Consider the following 16,413-nt stretch of genomic DNA (forward strand, 5'->3'; position numbering starts at 1 on the left):
GCATTAGGTTCCCTTTTCTCCACATCCTCGCATTTAGTAATTTTTTAATTAAAAAAAAATGTCTATGGGAGGTTTTGTTTTGTTATTATTATTGATTTCTAATATAATTGCTTTATAGTAATAGACAATGGTCTGCATGAACTTCAGTCTAAAATTTATTGAGATTTAGTTTAAGGGATACTATATGGCTAATTTTTCATTTGTTCTTGACAAGAATGAGTGTTTTAAAATTGTTTTATGTTTTTCATTAAGTCAAGCTTATTGTGTATATTGTTCAAATATTCTTTATCTTTAATGGCTGTTTTATTTGCTTTATCCGTCAATGAAGTTGATCAATAAGGTGACCATATGTATAATTTATGCTCCAAACCAGAACATGAGATTGAAAAAAAGCACAAAAATAATTAAGACTATATAATTGCTTGAAATAGCTATTGACTGACAATTGTTCAAAGGGACCTAATAGAAATCATTCTATTAAAAAACTATTTAAAAAAAATTATTTCTAAAAACTTTTAAAACTTTTTGTATTATCTGAATTTAAAAAAATAATATAAGCAGGAAATCGTGCTCAGCACATATTTGTACACTTTAGTTCATTTCTAAGCTGACTCTGTCTCTGATGCCATGTCATTGGAATTTTTCTGAAAACTATTTTTTTTTTTTTTTTTAATTAATTTTATTGGGGTGACAATTGTTAGTAAATTTACATAGATTTCAGGTGTACAATTCTGTATTACATCGTCTATAAATCCCATTGTGTGTTCACCACCCAGAGTCAGTTCTCCTTCCATCACCATATATTTGATCCCCTTTACCCTCATCACCCACCCCCCACCCCCTTACCCTCTGGTAACCACTAAATTATCGTCTGTGTCTATGAGTTTTTGTTTCTCATTTGTTTGTCTTGTTCTTTTTGGTTTATATACCACATATCAGTGAAATCATAGGGTTCTCTGCTTTTTCTGTCTGACTTATTTCACTTAGCATTATTCTCTCGAGATCCATCCATGTTGTCACAAATGCTCCTATATCATCTTTCCTTAACGCCGAATAGTATTCCATTGTGTATATGTACCACAACTTCTTTGAAAACTATTTTTTCAATATGGTTTTGTTATTTTTTTTTTTATTTTGTTGGGGGACAACAGGACTTTATTGGGGAACAGTGTACACTTCCAGGACTTTTTCCAAGTTAAGTTGTTATCCTTCAATCATAGTTGTGGAGGGGGCAGCTCAGCTCCAGGTCCAGTTGCGGTGTTAGTTGCAGGGGGCGCAGCACACCATCCCTTGATAGAGCCAAACTGGCAATCTTGTAGTTGAGAGGACACGCTCCAACCAACTGAGCCATCCAGGAGCTCAGCGGCAGCTCAGTTCAAGGTGCCTGTGTTCAATCTTAGTTGTAGGGGGCAGAGCCTACCATCCCTTGGGGACTCGAGGAATCGAACTGGCAACCTTGTGGTTGAGAGCCCACTGGCCCATGTGGGAATTGAACCAGCAGCCTTCGGGCGTTTGGAGCACAAAGCTCCAAACGCCTGTGCCACCGGGCCGGCCCTATTATTTTTAATGTTTAAATAAAATTTCCTGCAACCTTCTTCAAAGTTGCATTTTATAGTCAAATGACTTGGAATTGAAAACCTCTTCATTTGATTCTTCTTTATAGTCCACATTTCAAACTGAGAATATTCTGTCTCTGCAGGTACTGAGATATCTGTTAAGCTCAGACAGATTTTGCTAAATGGAGAATATTGTCAAGTACATTTTTTATATTAAAAACAAATATTTCAGGCCTCGTGTTTTCAGATACTGTCTTTTGTCAACTCGGAGTATCTTTCTTCAACACTTAATTTTTATAAGATGAAACTCATCAAATAAATTCTACATTTATAATTCTTTTGAATGTTTCACCAAATTCATGTGACTGGTAGCCTATGATGCTACAAAATCATAGGTAATTTCATTCTTTTCTCTTTTTTCCTATTTCATTCCCTTTTGATGCAGAATTCACATTTACCCAATCAAAATTAGGACCCCCTTCATAAGTTGAAAAACTGTTGAAGAAAGTTATAGAATTTCAAAATTAAAATTTTAATCATATTTTATCTTTCAATTATTTATTTTGCTTAGTTTCCTTAAGAGCCAAATTTCAATGTCTATTTGTGAGATTTGTTTTCAGTCGTATGATTTGCCAAAAGCTTCAAAAGTTCCTTGGCACACCCTTCGTTGAACAAATTCATTAAAGATTTCCAACTTATTAAAGAAATCAATATATATAGGAACTATTTACAAAAACAATGTTCACTATTAATGAAGACAACACAGGTTGATTTACAGAGCAGTTCTTCAACACTTCAGACGTTTCTAATGTCTGCTTGATGATGGGCAACAGAAAAAATAGACTACTATGCTCACTTTTTAGAAAGTATTATTCAACATCAGCTTCTCAAAGATATTTTGTTGTTTGGTTACTCTGTGCATACGTTTTTTTTAATTGGCAAATTTTGTCAAAAGTACAATGTGAAATCCTTTCATACTCATTAGAATGGCTGTTATTTTAAAAGAGAAAAGTGTTGGTGAAGATGTAGAGAAATTGGAATTCTGTGCATTGCTGGTGGGAATGTAAAATCATGCAGCTGTTGTGGAAAACAGTATGGTGGTTCCTCAAAACATTCAACATAGAATGCTAATATGATCCAACAATTCTACTTCTGGGTATGTCTACAGAACTGAAAGCAGGGACACAAACAGGTATTTACTTGTATATAGCAATGTTAATAGCAACATTATTTGTAATAGCCAAAAAGTAGAATTAACCCAAATGTCCATGGAGGTATAAATGAATTAATAAAATGTGGTCTACATATACAATGGTGTATTATTCAGCCTTACAAAGGAATGAAATTCTGATGCATGCTACAACATGGATGAACCTTGAGGACATTAAGCTAAGTGAAATAAGCTAGACATAAAAGGATAAATACTATACGAGTCCACTTACATTAAGGTTCCTAGAGTCAAATTTATAGAGACAGAAACTAGAACAATGGTTACCAGTGGCTAGGGGAATGAGGGAATGGGAAGTTTGTGTTTAATGGGTATGAGATGATGACAAAGTTCTGGAGATGGATGGTGCTGATGGTTGCACAACAATGTGAACGTACTTAATGCCACTGAGCTGTACACTTAAAAATGGTTAAAATGGTAAATTCTGTTATGTACATTTTAGAATAAAAATGCTTAAAATGATCAATTTAGTGTCATATATATTTTACCACAATAAATTGTAATTGGTAAATTTTAACAACTATGATCTCTATTTTAACTGACAGCTTGTTCGGAAAAAATTATGAATTATATCTGTACCACAACAAATTTCAAGTACACTTCTGCTGCACAGTGTTTTTTATTTTAGGATAGACGTTTTTATCACAAATGTATTCATTCAAATTTATACTCATCTTGTCACAAATCATTTTTTCTCAACTGAATTTTTAAACTGAATTTGGATTAGTATTCATCATAATGTCAGATGTTTCACCTTTGACAGCATGAACTTCCAAAGATTATACTTTGACTTCATAACCTGGCTGGAAAAGAGGAATCTATTTTTAGCTTTCTTTTTAGGAATGAGTATATGTGATTTCCTATTTAAAGCATCGGATACAAAACTGGCATCTTGTAACTGTTTTCAGAATTTTCTGCTAATAGAGCCAGTGCATAAATAGCTACCATTCCACTTTTTGTATGTGCACAAGAAAACTTGGAATTGAAAATGAGTGAAAGCAATTTAAAAGAACTCTGATCTAAATGAAAAATCATTCTTCACAGAATGATGTTAATGTACCTTCTGCAACTGCACATCCTAATCATCTTCTGGAACACTCTTCTTAAAATAACGATTAACTGTTAAGTAGATGATGTTGCTTCTTTACAAAGTTTGTCTTCCAGTTTTCACATGGTCATTGTAATCACTTTGCCCCCCATCCTGGTAGGTGGTAACAGGAACAAACATTTTATGCAGGTTACTAGTTCTTCATCAATCTTCTTGAGAAACAAAAATATTTCATTTTTTTTCTCAGGCGTAGGTCTCAGGTTGAACTTTATGCAGTGGCCTTCGTTTTAACTCTCCACTGTGCAAAGCCCTGAGTTGGCCAAGGGACAGCCTCCTCTCATTCCTGGGGTGGGCATAGCCCTCAGGGCAGCCCATGCTTCAATGCATGGTCATCAGCCTGGTTTCTACTTGTTTTTGGCCCTGGTAGAGTATCCTCATTTTTATAAATTCAGCTTAAAAAATAAAAAGTTGTCTCTTCTCCATAAAATGGGGATGATAATAATATCAATTCCAGAGATAATATATGTGAAGTATTTGGATTAGTACCATAAAAGTGTCAGGTGTTATTCTTTATCCAGTATTTCTGTGTTACACGAAGGTTTTTCAAAAATTTGAGTCCAGGACATTACTGGATGTGGAGCATGTTTTTATATTTCATAGCACCTATTATATGTAATTTTTATACTGTTTGTTTGGGTAGGCAATTTACTGCACTGTTGTTTATGTAACTGTACCTCCCAGAAGCCACATAAATAACATTTATGTAGCTTAGAAATATGTGGTGTACATTTATAAATATATAAATTTTGTGTTAGGTATGATTCAGCAGTTTTAAGTCTAAAATCAGCAGAGATCTGGGTCACCAGTCTTTCCTTACTATAAAAAAATAGCACAAAATTGCTTAATTTTAAACTTCATGAGAAAGTTTTATTGATTAAAAACATGATTATCCATATATACGTACATGAAAATGAATTCAAATATTGGGATACTTTAAATATATACATTTTGTGTGACTTTAAAGGCTTGATTTAATGTAAGTGTGTTGTAAGTTCAAGAGTATTATACTTGCTATAGACCAATATTTTGATTTTGCTGTACTTTTCACCAGAATTTCTGGGCCACTTCCTATTAAGACTCTAGAAAAATAAAAGATGACAATTAAATAAAAGCAATTTCAGGATGAGAAATGGAAGCTGTCTAGGAATGTACAACCAAACCACAGTATGTTTAAGTTACAAAGTGTTTTTTTTAAACAGTTCTTAAAATTTCCTTTCAAAAAGCATACTGAGCATATTTTAAATACATACCTTAAATACCTAAAACATATTTTTTTTCTTTTAGCACCACCCCACTACCCAAAACAAATCCTGGTGAAATGGATAGCGAATGTGTAGTGACAGGGTGCTGTGAACACAGACTATACAAAAGGTTTGCTTTGCCTTATTTCCTCTGAGTAAAGCAATTAAGACAGAAATATATGAACTGCAGCCTTTGCAGAGCTTGTTATGTAGGAATATATTCTTCATATAATTTTTAAAGACATTTTCCTGGCCAAAAAATGAATTATGCTCATTATAGCATAGTTGGGAAATATAGAAAGTATGAAAAATAAAAATACCTGTACTCCTACCACATAGACCCTTACAGGCAATATTCTGGTGTTTATTTTTTGTCTTTTTTAAATAAGCATACAAAAATATAGACATATACATATAAAAATGTGATTATATTCTTTATAGAATATCCCTTTTTTACTCTTTTCCACCGGATAAAATGGTCTTGAGTTGCTTACTTGTCCCCTAATATGTTCTTCGTAAGAAATTATCATTTTAATGGCCAAAAAAACCTTTGATTGGATGTATATGCCATAATATAAAATGTAAAATGGTATTTATAATTTTTTTAGCTTTGAAAGTTTTATTGTGTAAATAAAACTTTACTTTGTATAAAACTTTAAAAGCTATAACATTATAAATGTACATCACATTTTTGATACCTGATGCCTCTCAGCATGCAGTTGAACTGGTACATGTCTCTTTATGTTTTCACAACTCCTCAAAAACTGGGAAGAGCCAACAAGTTGTACAGTGCACAGGGATACCACACGCCAATATTTCAGGCCATGTATCGGGGTCCATCTGCAAGTGACAGAGTCTGTGTTGTCACACATGGATAACTGAAGATCGGCTTGTGAAATCCACATGCTGAACTCCTACAAGCTGTAAAACGGAATTGATGGGTTTGTGATCCAACCGATTCCTATCACGATGTATAAAATGGATGTTGTCACCTAGAAGACAATAAGAACAAAAGGCAGAGGTTGGCACATAGTATTATCCATTAGATTTATCACTTGCTAGAATCAAGGAAGCTTTTCAACTTTTAATTCGTCCAAAGGGAAGAACTAATTACCCAGAGTACATCATATTCTCTATATAATGCCACAATAATTTTTAATTAAGGTAATAAAGCATGACAAGGATATGGTTAAATAAGAGTGATACTTAATGTTTTATGAGATCCAAAGGGAAAGATGCTTAAATTATAACCTTCTATTAGGTTTTATTCAATGTAATTAAAATATCCTGTCAAACACATAGGCAGCATATGGAACACAAATATCAAGCTGGAAAATCACATCTGTTTCTTAAATGTAATAATGGAATAAATCACTCATTTAAAAAAACTCACTCCCATATACTGATTTAATAGGCTATATGCATTAACCATAGACCAAAAGAGGCTGAAAAATAAGGACGTTAAGACAATCAGAATATATTTAGATGTCCACAATCCTTTTATCTGCTCAAATAAAGTCATAATTTATAGTCTAGGTTGTTTACTTTGATTCTTGAGCTCAAGACCAGAATTTTAACGTACAACATTAGATTAAGTAAATATTGTTAGAGGCATGTTTTCTTCATTGTACTTATTTGATGCCTAAAGTCATCACTATAGATTTAACATTGTAAATTGGCTTATTATCAAATAATAATGCAAATAAGGCAAAATGAACTACCGGGTTAACCATGATACATGTAAGTACACCTAAGCTCTTTCCTTAGAGAAGCTACATTTTTTCCAGTGGGTAGTATCAAAAAGTTCTCCATATTAAGTATATGTCCCCAGCTTGGCACACAAATGATATTGTCCCTGTGCTCTTCGTTCTTAGACAACCAAACGTGTGTGGTCAAATGATGCCGAAACATGGAGATGAGGGACTCAAAAAACAATGTCTTCCGGGTCTGAGGATGGAAATAAGTCATTCTGAAATATGGCCCAATGTCATTCTGGGATAATTTATACGATTCATTCTCATAAAACAGGGCTTCTTTTTTGGCTAATCGAACTGGTGTAAATTCACGAGAGAGAGGGAAAGAGAGATGAAATAAAATGGCAGATTTTTAACTAGCTATAGAATTCCAGAGGTAAAAAGCCCAAAAGTCATAATGCTACGTCAAAACCCTCCTTCTAAAGACTTCCTTTTAGATATCTGGAATTTATTAAGTGCAAATTTTCTAACTCTTAGAAGCTACGCTCACTAACATGGACAGTTTTAAAAATGAGGAAGAACCATGAAAAAACAGTTTACAACACAGTGTTTTAGGCTTTCTGACAGTTATATGGATGTTTGTCCCTGACTGCAACACTTGATCATGGTAGACTCGACACTCAACCATTTAGCAGAGCCAAAGGAATTTTAGACGGTCCATAATGATCAATAAAGCTATTTAAAGGAAGTGGCTTATAGTAATTGTTATTGAAAGAGCTGCCCCCGGGGCTGACTGGCTTTCTGATGCTGAGCAAGTCCCCTAGTTTTGTTAGATATAAATAACTAGATTGATTCATCTATTGACAAAAAAGTGGTTGATTTTCTCCTATTTGGAAATGTTCACCTCTACTGAACCTTTTCAAGAGTGTTATAAGCCATAGACAGTTCACCAAACCACCACTGACTTTCCCTATCCCAAATACCTCCGCACACTCGAGTATAGAATGATGGGCACATCACATCCAATAAACAGAAATCAAAATATACAGAAGCCTTTGAAAACAAAAGATGCTCCCTGCGAAGCACAGCATCCTGACTGTTACACTGTCAAGCGGCCCACTTCCACATGGTGACTATTTTATGAAGAAAGTGGGTGGCCTCTGGACTTCTGTAGCAGCAAGGGGCTAGGTTTTAAGTGGCCACAGAATTGGGGTGTCAAATACGCATTCACCATGCACACTGAGACGGAGTTGAAGCAGCAAAACACTATTTATTGAGACAATAAGTAAGATAGAATAAAGCAAAGTAACACAAAGAGCAACAGTGAGTTCTCACCACCCGAAGAGTGTTTCCAAGGCGCTGGGGAACCAAAACAGCGTCTTGGCTTCAGGTGTGTCCAGTGAGCGTCCCCATCGGAGAGTTCCCCCAGGACACTAATTTTATAGGGTTTTTTCTAATAGATTACCAGTCTGGAAAGAATGCTAGGCCATAACAATTACAATCAGCAAGCATGGGGACAATGAATCACATGTTTCACGGTAATTATCTAGGGTAGCAAGCAGGGGACATGATTCCGGTAGTTTCACAATGTACATGAGGTTACTATGGCCACAGAGCAACCTACTGATCCTATTCGTGTGTTCCACTAGCGGGTCAGCTATTGTTCAACCAGGATGGCTGAAGAGGCCTTCCCCAGTTTACTCCTGATGACTGGGGAGTCAGTGTCCGGGTGCCACCCAGACAGAGCATTCCCCTGACGCAACAAGTGGAAGGCACAAAGGGGCATCTAACTCACATTATATTTACTTTCCAACTTCTAAAAGGCATGAGATATGTCCTGCTGCGTCTGGACTTTGATGCTTACCTGGACCTAAAATGAGGGTTCCACCTTGCTGAACTGGATCTCCTTGAAAATCAAAAAGAGGGCCAGTCACTGCCCTCCACAGGCTCCAAATGCTTCCTGAGAGTATATTTGACTTTATATGGGGACTCTGTCCTGAAATATTAGAAATTGTCTTTAGATGTTATCATTTTATATTCAATTAGGTATTAAAAAGGAGTTAGTACTTCTATAAAACATTCTCTTTCTTGTGTGTCATCTTACTTCCAACTTGTCTTTTTTCCTTCAAAGAATGGTTTCTCAGCCTTTTACTGACATTTTAGACCAGTTTTTCTGTGTCCTGTGCAATATAGGGTGGTTAGCAGCACCCTTCCCTCTGTACCCACTAGATGCCATAGCACCCACCATCCACCAAGTTCAATAACCAAAAATGTCTCTGATGTCAAATGTCCCCTGGTTGGGGGGGAGGGACAAAATTGTCCCCAGTTGAGGACTGCTGTTTAAAGGAAAAAGTAATGCCAGACCCAGATCATTTTCTGCCACAGAAAAATGTCTGCTACAGACTTCTCAAACTGGTAGTGCTCTCCCTTTTAATTCCCCATTCATACTTTGTTTACTCTCTAACCTAGAAAAAGCTATACTCCTTTTCAAGAGACATTGTGACACAGACTTACAGGCTGGTCAAAACGTGTTTCCTCTTTCTGGGCCCACAGTTAAACTACATTTCCCAGTCTTCCTGGAAGTTTGGTATGGCACATGACTATGTTCTAACCAATGAGTCAACTGATGTGTGCCACTTCCAGGCCAGCTCCTAAAAACCTCCCACAAGTGATTCTCCACGTTCCTTCTACATTCTTGAAAGCCTTGGGTTGAAAATGGCAGAGCCACAAGATGGAAAGGGCCTGGGTCCTCCCATGTGGTGTTCCTGAATAACTACTTGGAGGAGAGGCACCCAAACAAATACACCCTCTTGAAATGTAAAAGAACGAGTAAACTTTGACCATGTTATGCCATTGAGACTTTGGGATTTAGCTGTAACTACTACAGCTACCTCTCCAGCTTTCCTTGGCTGTCAGTTTTCCTATTTCCTTCTCACACTGATATTTTACTTCCATTCTCTTTGAGTGAAGACACTTGATCCTTCTTGTATCTTCTCCTATTCCTGCGTTTTACGATTTGCTTTTAACTTTTTATTTTGATGATTATGCTGCCTTTGACCTGCCTGATTTCTTAATATGTCCGGACACCTATTATTTCCCTTCATCTCTCGAACTCTTCTGTTTCTTTTATGTTTACATAAGGATGGACATTCATCCTACCAAGAAACAAATGCAGGCTCATTAGCTTAGAAATTTAGTTTTTTCAGACTAAATTTTACTGTTTTATAGGATTCTATATATAGAAATAAATGTTCAGAAATCCAAACTATCTCTGTATGTCCAAAGAAGTGGTCATTTTATATTTTTGAAATGTTAAAATTCAACTGGAGATACCACAACATAGACTTTAACAATTTTTTTGCAGTGAAGCACTCTAATTTTGCTAGTATGAATTTAGTTCTTATGTATAAAACTCTTATTTTCAGTTTTTTCCTGTTTACTTTGATTCTTGGACTCAAGAGCAGAATTTTAACTTAAAACACTAGGTTAAGTAAATATTATAAGATGCGTGTTTTCTGCATTGTACTTTATCTTCTACCCACAGTCATCACTGTAGATTTAATATAAATTAGCTTATTATCAAATAAGGCAAAATGAAATACTACAGGGAAACCTGCTCCCTTGCATTTACTGCCTTTATTATTCTTTATAAAACGTCCCACTAATTTAAAATTGTAATTGTATAATATATTTTTCGTGTGTTAATTTTCAAGTAGAACTGTTCTGAGACTGATTTTGAGATTTATGTTGTTTTAGGGAGGAACTTTTAAAAATTATTTTATGAGAACCTAATGTTTTGTTTGGAAATACAGTACTTTAACATAGGTCAAAGGATTTTAAAAGATTTGAATATACTCTTTTTCATAATCACAAGCATCTATTTGGTTTAGAATTCATCTGTTTTCTTTGCAATTCCATATCTTTATTGTGGCAACAAACGGTGAGGTATTAGTAAAGTAAAACTCATAGTTTATATGGAAAGTGCTAAATGATACAGAGACCTTCCATGTGCTGAGACTCTTACAGGACAGGAAATCAGTCTACCAAAAAGTAATCCGTACTGTTGCAATTTCCTACACTAAAGGGAGAAGAGAAAGAGCAAACTGTGTTTATGCTAGCTCATCATTAGTTCTAATAAAGTCTAGGTTGCTTCCTTTAAAAACATCAGTAAAGGGATCATGTCAACTCTCCCTCATAAACAGCTCTCTGATCCATTGCCTCCTCTTTATCCACCTCCACTTTAGGCCCCATCATGTCTTTCTAGCCTATTACTACTACTGTGTCACAAATGTCACTGGCTCTGGTTGTCGGGTTCCAATTTCTCCTCCACACTAGTGATACGTAACTGTATCCCTACTTCACATCAAATACTTGTATGACTCCCCCACTACCATCACAACAAATCCAAACTCCCTGGCATGTCAGCCGAGACTCAGCATGAACTGGCCACAACCTGTCTCTTGGTCCACACCAATTGCCCAACTGGCTCCCCAGACAGATGCAGGAACCTGCACTCATCCAACAGTCAACGTTTTTTCACGGCTGTGTACTTCTGCATGTACTACTTTCTGTCAGAAGCACCCCTGTGCAGCCACAGTTCACCCAGCAAACTTCTTTAAGAGTGAGCTTAGATGACACCTCCTCTGAGAAGCCTTCCCAGATCCTTTTCTCCCCTCGCTTTTCTGGCATTTGTACAGTAGTACCTCGGTTTTCCAACGTCTCCGTTGACAAACATTTCAGTTTAGGAACGCCATAAACCCAGAAATGCTCCAGGTTTCGAACACACCTCGGAAGTCGAACATGTCACATGGCTTCCGCTGAGTGCAAGATCCTGTGGCCTAGCTGTCGTCTGTTTTTGAAGGTTTCAGAACTCCAACGGTCTTCTGGAATGGATTACGTTCGAAAACCAAGGTACCACTGTATTCCCAAAACATGCTCTCCTCTGTTATAAGCCCATAAACTGGACTGTAATCAGCTGTTTGTTTCTGTCGCACAGAGTAGATTATGAATTTGGGGATGGTACGGGGCTGTGTCTTTTATCACTACCCTCCTGGGAGTAGCCAACACAGTGGGGTCACAAACAAGAGCTCAATAATATTTGCTGAGAATGAATAATTTGAGTTCGAGTTGAGTTCTTATTTGACATTTCAGAAGCCAAGTTCTTTCTACTGAAAACACATATCAACAGTTGACCTAAAGCTTATTAAGCTCTATTAATTATAAAGAATTGTGCTAAGGGCAGGGAATGTAGACCACATAAACATGAAGAAAACACCAAACTCTTCAACTAACTATACTACCCCCACTTTATATGCAATAACAGAGTATACAACGAAGTACAAGGTGTATTAAAGTACAATGAGGGAAGTAATTACTTCTGTTTAAAGAGTTATTAAGAACCCTTTTGACTCGGGCTTCAAATGAATATGAAGATTTCGTCAATTAAAACATAGAGTATTCAAAACCATGATGCTGAGGTATGAAAATATATTCACTTAAGCAATTATTTTTCTTTTGATGACAAAGTAAAATGTACTCATTGTAAAAACAAATAAAAACCCCTTTCCTCACTCTTATTCCTTGGGGTAAACACTGCAATATCTTTTAAAGCCTTTTTCATCACAAACACACACACACACACACACACACACACACATTATAGATTTTTATGTTTATGAAATGGTGTTTTATTTTTTTCACAAAACTGGAATCATAATGAAAACATTGTCCTTCAACCTGCTTTTTAAATTCATTTAGTGTTTCACAAACAGCTTTCCATGTCATTACACCCAGGAAATAAGTATTTTAAACTCTGGTGTATCTGGACCGCTTAATAGAATTATAAAAAGCAGTCTGATTTATTAATTTACCTTTTGTTCCCTCATGCATATAGACGCAAATGTGAAAGTACACCATCAGCATTTTCTATTTGAGACATGTCATGTGTTACCTGAGGAGGCAATTTCTTCACCTCTTTTCATTCCCAATCTTTTATAAATTTCTCTCTCGGGATCAACATAGATTTCATGAGAATACCCAGTCAGTTTGCAGAAAGGCTACAAAAAGAATATTTGCAATTTTTATAAGAAAAATTGAAAGTAAGGATAATCTAACTTAATTTTAATACATTGAACCCATACTTAATGGTTCAAATAAGATAATTTTTTATGTGTGACACAGATATAATCTGTTAGTTTTTTAATTTGCTATATATTTACCTCAATATGATGGTAGGATGACTGTCCAATCACTATAAGGGCGACATTTGCCTCCTTTAGGAGAAAAAAAAAAAGAGACAGTACACTCTATTAGAAATTACGTTTTCTACAATTTCCCCTTATCCAAGTCTTTTGTTCCATTCTAATGCCATCTATTGGCTTCCAGAAGAATGGAATAAACAGCAAAATTGTGTGAGTCACAGCAAAGAAATGTATGCTAAAATGTTTAATTCAGATGATCTTTTGCTGAGTAAGTTTAAAATGATATAATAAATAATTCTCTACACTTTCCCAAAGGTATACACTAAAAAAAAAATAAAACTATTAAAGTAGGGGATTTAATCAAACAGTTTTATCTTTTCACATCCCAACTGATAAGGTCTACTAAAAATAGTTGAGTTTTACAAAGGCTGCCCAATGCTCAAAAGCTCACGCGGGGAAAACCCTCTACGAGCCTGAAGAAAAACGCATGTATTTGATTGTCATAGGGATGTTGAATGTGCACCCTATTACAACATTTCACCTTTAAGATATATTAGTATTTTTCTATAATGAACAACTATTTCGAGTGTTTTTATTACAAAAATAAAGGGAAGAAAATATAATTAATTTCCAGCATTTGTATTTTTGGCCATTGTCACAATTCAACATTTGTAAATAGGCAGGTTATTAGATAGCGTCAGAATTATTATTATGTTTACAAGCAGGCAGTTACCAATAAGTTGGGACAGAAATAGATCTCTAACGCATCTCTTCCCTTTTTGGAGGTGCTGGAGAAGTGTGTGGGAAGGTGATAATCTGGGTTTATGCGTGTCAGCGCTGTACAGGCGGCACATTCACTCCGCACCTGACCCTACTGCATTGCTTATAAATGACACGGGACTTTCACAAGGTCGGCCTGAAATAGGGCACGCTGCTGCTCACTCTCAGGAAACTTACTTGTAAGAAACTCTTGGGGACTTTGGCTAGATCTTCTACGTATTCCTTGCAGATATAACACAGGAAATGCTGAAATCCCAACAGGGCAAAAAGAACAAGTTAGCAACTAACATCCTCGGGAGCCAAAAGGGACCAAGTACTTCGTTACGCGTGACTCTAATTAATTGAACACCGAAGTTGTCAGGAGCGCCCAATACGCATTATAACTGGGCCGCACCCAGTCCCTGCTAGGCCCCCTCGCTCGCTGAGAAAATGGCCTCGGCCTGGTGGGCTATTTGTCGATTTTCCGTTACAGGAAGCGAGCGGAGGGCTCCGCATTCAGGAGGCCGATAGTGGACGACAATGGGAAGGGCCGAGCGGACACCACTGCCTCTGACACTCTGAGGGCCCCGATGGGCCCCCCCCAGCGAAGGCTGTGGAAGTATCTTCCATCCCAGCCTGCGGGCGCGGTCCCAGCTCCGGGCCGCCCCGCCGCCCAGGCTCACCCGCACGAAGATCACAACGGCCCTGCGGTCCCGGAACAGCGTGCCAAACGGCACGCGCCTTCCAGACGCGTCCAGCACGGGAAGCTCGGCCACGGCGGCAGCCAGCGGTTGCACACTCTCGGGGCCGCTCGGGACCAGGGCCGGGAGGGCGCGGCTGCTGACTTGCCGGGTGACTGGGGCCAGAGCCGGGGCCGCCATCGCGCCCAGCGTACGAGGGTCCGGGTTCGCGCCGACCAGGCGCGGACGCGACTCACACGTTGTATCAGACCGGCCCCCGTCAGGGTGGGCGCACGGGACAAGGCCCGTGGGACTTGGCGCAACCCTGCCGGGGGAGGCCAGGCTAACCCGGAGACTGGGCGTTCGGGGAGGCGGGGCGCACTCAGAAGTGGGCGCGCCCAGAGGCGGGGCTTACCCAGAGGCGGGGCTTACCCAGAGGCGGGGCGCACCCAGAGGCGGGGCGCACCCAGAGGCGGGGCGCACCCAGAGGCGGGGCGCGCCCAGAGGCGGGGCGCGCCCAGAGGCGGGGCGCGCCCAGAGGCGGGGCGCACCCAGAGGCGGGGCGCAGGGGGAGCAGCTGGGCAGGGTCCTTATAGGCCTAGGCATGGCGGTGGCGTGTGGACAACAGTGTTTTCCTGAAAATAAGACCTAGCCAGATAATCAGCTCTAATGTGTCTTTTGGAGTAAAAGTTAATAAGACCGGGTCTTATATTAATTTTTGCTCCAAAAGATGCATTGGAGCTGATGGTCCGGCTAGGTCTTATTTTTGGGGAAACAAAAAAGTTGGGGCGCACAGGGTTCGGGCTGAGTACGCTCAGAGGTGAGGCCCTGTGCGTCTCGGTTTCTACCGCTCCATAAGTAGTGATGCTGCAGGGAAGTGCAGATAGCACTGAGAGTTTCTGGCTCAGTCACTCCTGGTAGGAACAGAGAAAGGGATCCCAGGCGAGATAAATGTTATTTACGAAGAAAGCAGCCCCTGCCCTCCATAGCCGCCTGGGCTGACATTAGTTCTTATCTATTCAGGAGAACCAGTTACGGAGCTATTTGTAAATATTTTTTTTACCCAGGACAACCATATCTAGGATCCAGTAGATTTATTGTTTTATCTTACATTCCGTTTTTAACCCACTCCCTTCGCAATTCTGCCCCCCTTTTTATTAGTTATCATTAACAGTGTAATGTACAGATCTTAAGTGTAGAGTTGAATTTTATTTCTAAATTAAGTTTTTGAATTTTAAAATTAAAAATTTCCAAAATTTTATCATGGACATTTTTAACATGTCCGAAAAGTTGAAAGAATTTCACAGTGAACGCTCCTATATTCACCACCTAGATTCTACCTTTAACATTTTACACTACTCTATCACCTATCTCCCCATGTGTTAGTAAAATGAGTTTTGCCTGATTATTCACCCCTGTTTTCCACACCCTATGAAAATACGGAACATTTTTATCACTGGAGGAAATGCCCCCAGTTCTACTTTTTACGATCCGGTGTAATAAACCTATTTTAGAAATGTACTGGGGTGTTTCAAGAGTCAATAACTTTTTTCAGATGTTTTTTAGCTAGTTACCAGACCCCTCAAGTGCCATAACCTGTGTGTGTGTGTGTGTGTGTGTGTGTGTGTGTGTGTGTGTGTGTGTGTGTAAGGTGAGCTGGGAGGGATGAGGATAAAGGAGTTAGACGACTTGGCATCAGTTTTGTAGAAGTCCCACCGTAATACATACAAGGTAGTCTTACACATGATTGCTGTTCCACCTTAATTTTTGTTAAGGCAGGCTGCCGGCAGGCAGCATAGGGAAACTAGGATTGTCTGCAGCCTCTATGAAGCCCAGCTGGCCCTAGAGTTGGAGGTTGGTCTTACACTGGGGTGTCTCACGGATGGTGATGGTGTGATCAAGATTTCCTAGGCAGGACCAGACAACATTCAGGTTCTTTGTAAGTCT

At 38.3% G+C, this 16,413-nt stretch overlaps 1 protein-coding gene across 2 annotated transcripts; it reads right to left on the reverse strand.

Moving 5' to 3' along the window:
* Positions 1 to 3,388: 3,388 nt before the first annotated feature.
* On the reverse strand, positions 3,389 to 14,821 carry PRXL2C (peroxiredoxin like 2C). Of its 2 annotated transcripts, XM_081066738.1 has the most exons (6): positions 14,470 to 14,821; positions 13,985 to 14,053; positions 13,046 to 13,099; positions 12,778 to 12,883; positions 8,692 to 8,823; positions 3,389 to 6,125 (listed from the first exon to the last, which is right to left on the reverse strand). In XM_081066738.1, exons 1-6 carry the CDS (start codon positions 14,665 to 14,667, stop codon positions 5,998 to 6,000), a joined length of 687 nt encoding a protein of 228 aa, XP_080922864.1. In that variant the 5' UTR covers positions 14,668 to 14,821; the 3' UTR covers positions 3,389 to 5,997. The 2 variants fall into 2 exon arrangements, with proteins under 2 accessions (XP_080922864.1, XP_080922865.1); XM_081066739.1 differs by lacking the exon at positions 8,692 to 8,823 and having other exon boundaries at positions 4,742 to 6,125.
* Positions 14,822 to 16,413: the final 1,592 nt, after the last annotated feature.

This window comes from Rhinolophus hipposideros, assembly GCF_964194185.1.
Source record: "Rhinolophus hipposideros genome assembly, chromosome: 11".
NCBI lineage: Eukaryota > Metazoa > Chordata > Mammalia > Chiroptera > Rhinolophidae > Rhinolophus > Rhinolophus hipposideros.

Bases quoted from the DNA above. Each gene is read 5' to 3' on its own strand.
- PRXL2C (XM_081066738.1), bottom strand. From the start codon at position 14,667: ATGGCGGCCCCGGCTCTGGCCCCAGTCACCCGGCAAGTCAGCAGCCGC. The intron at 13,100-13,984 runs GTAAGTTTCCTG...TTTCTCCTAAAG, and splicing joins TCCCCAAGAGTTTCTTACAA to GAGGCAAATGTCGCCCTTAT. The intron at 8,824-12,777 runs GTAACACATGAC...CTAATATTTCAG, and splicing joins TGAAGAAATTGCCTCCTCAG to GACAGAGTCCCCATATAAAG.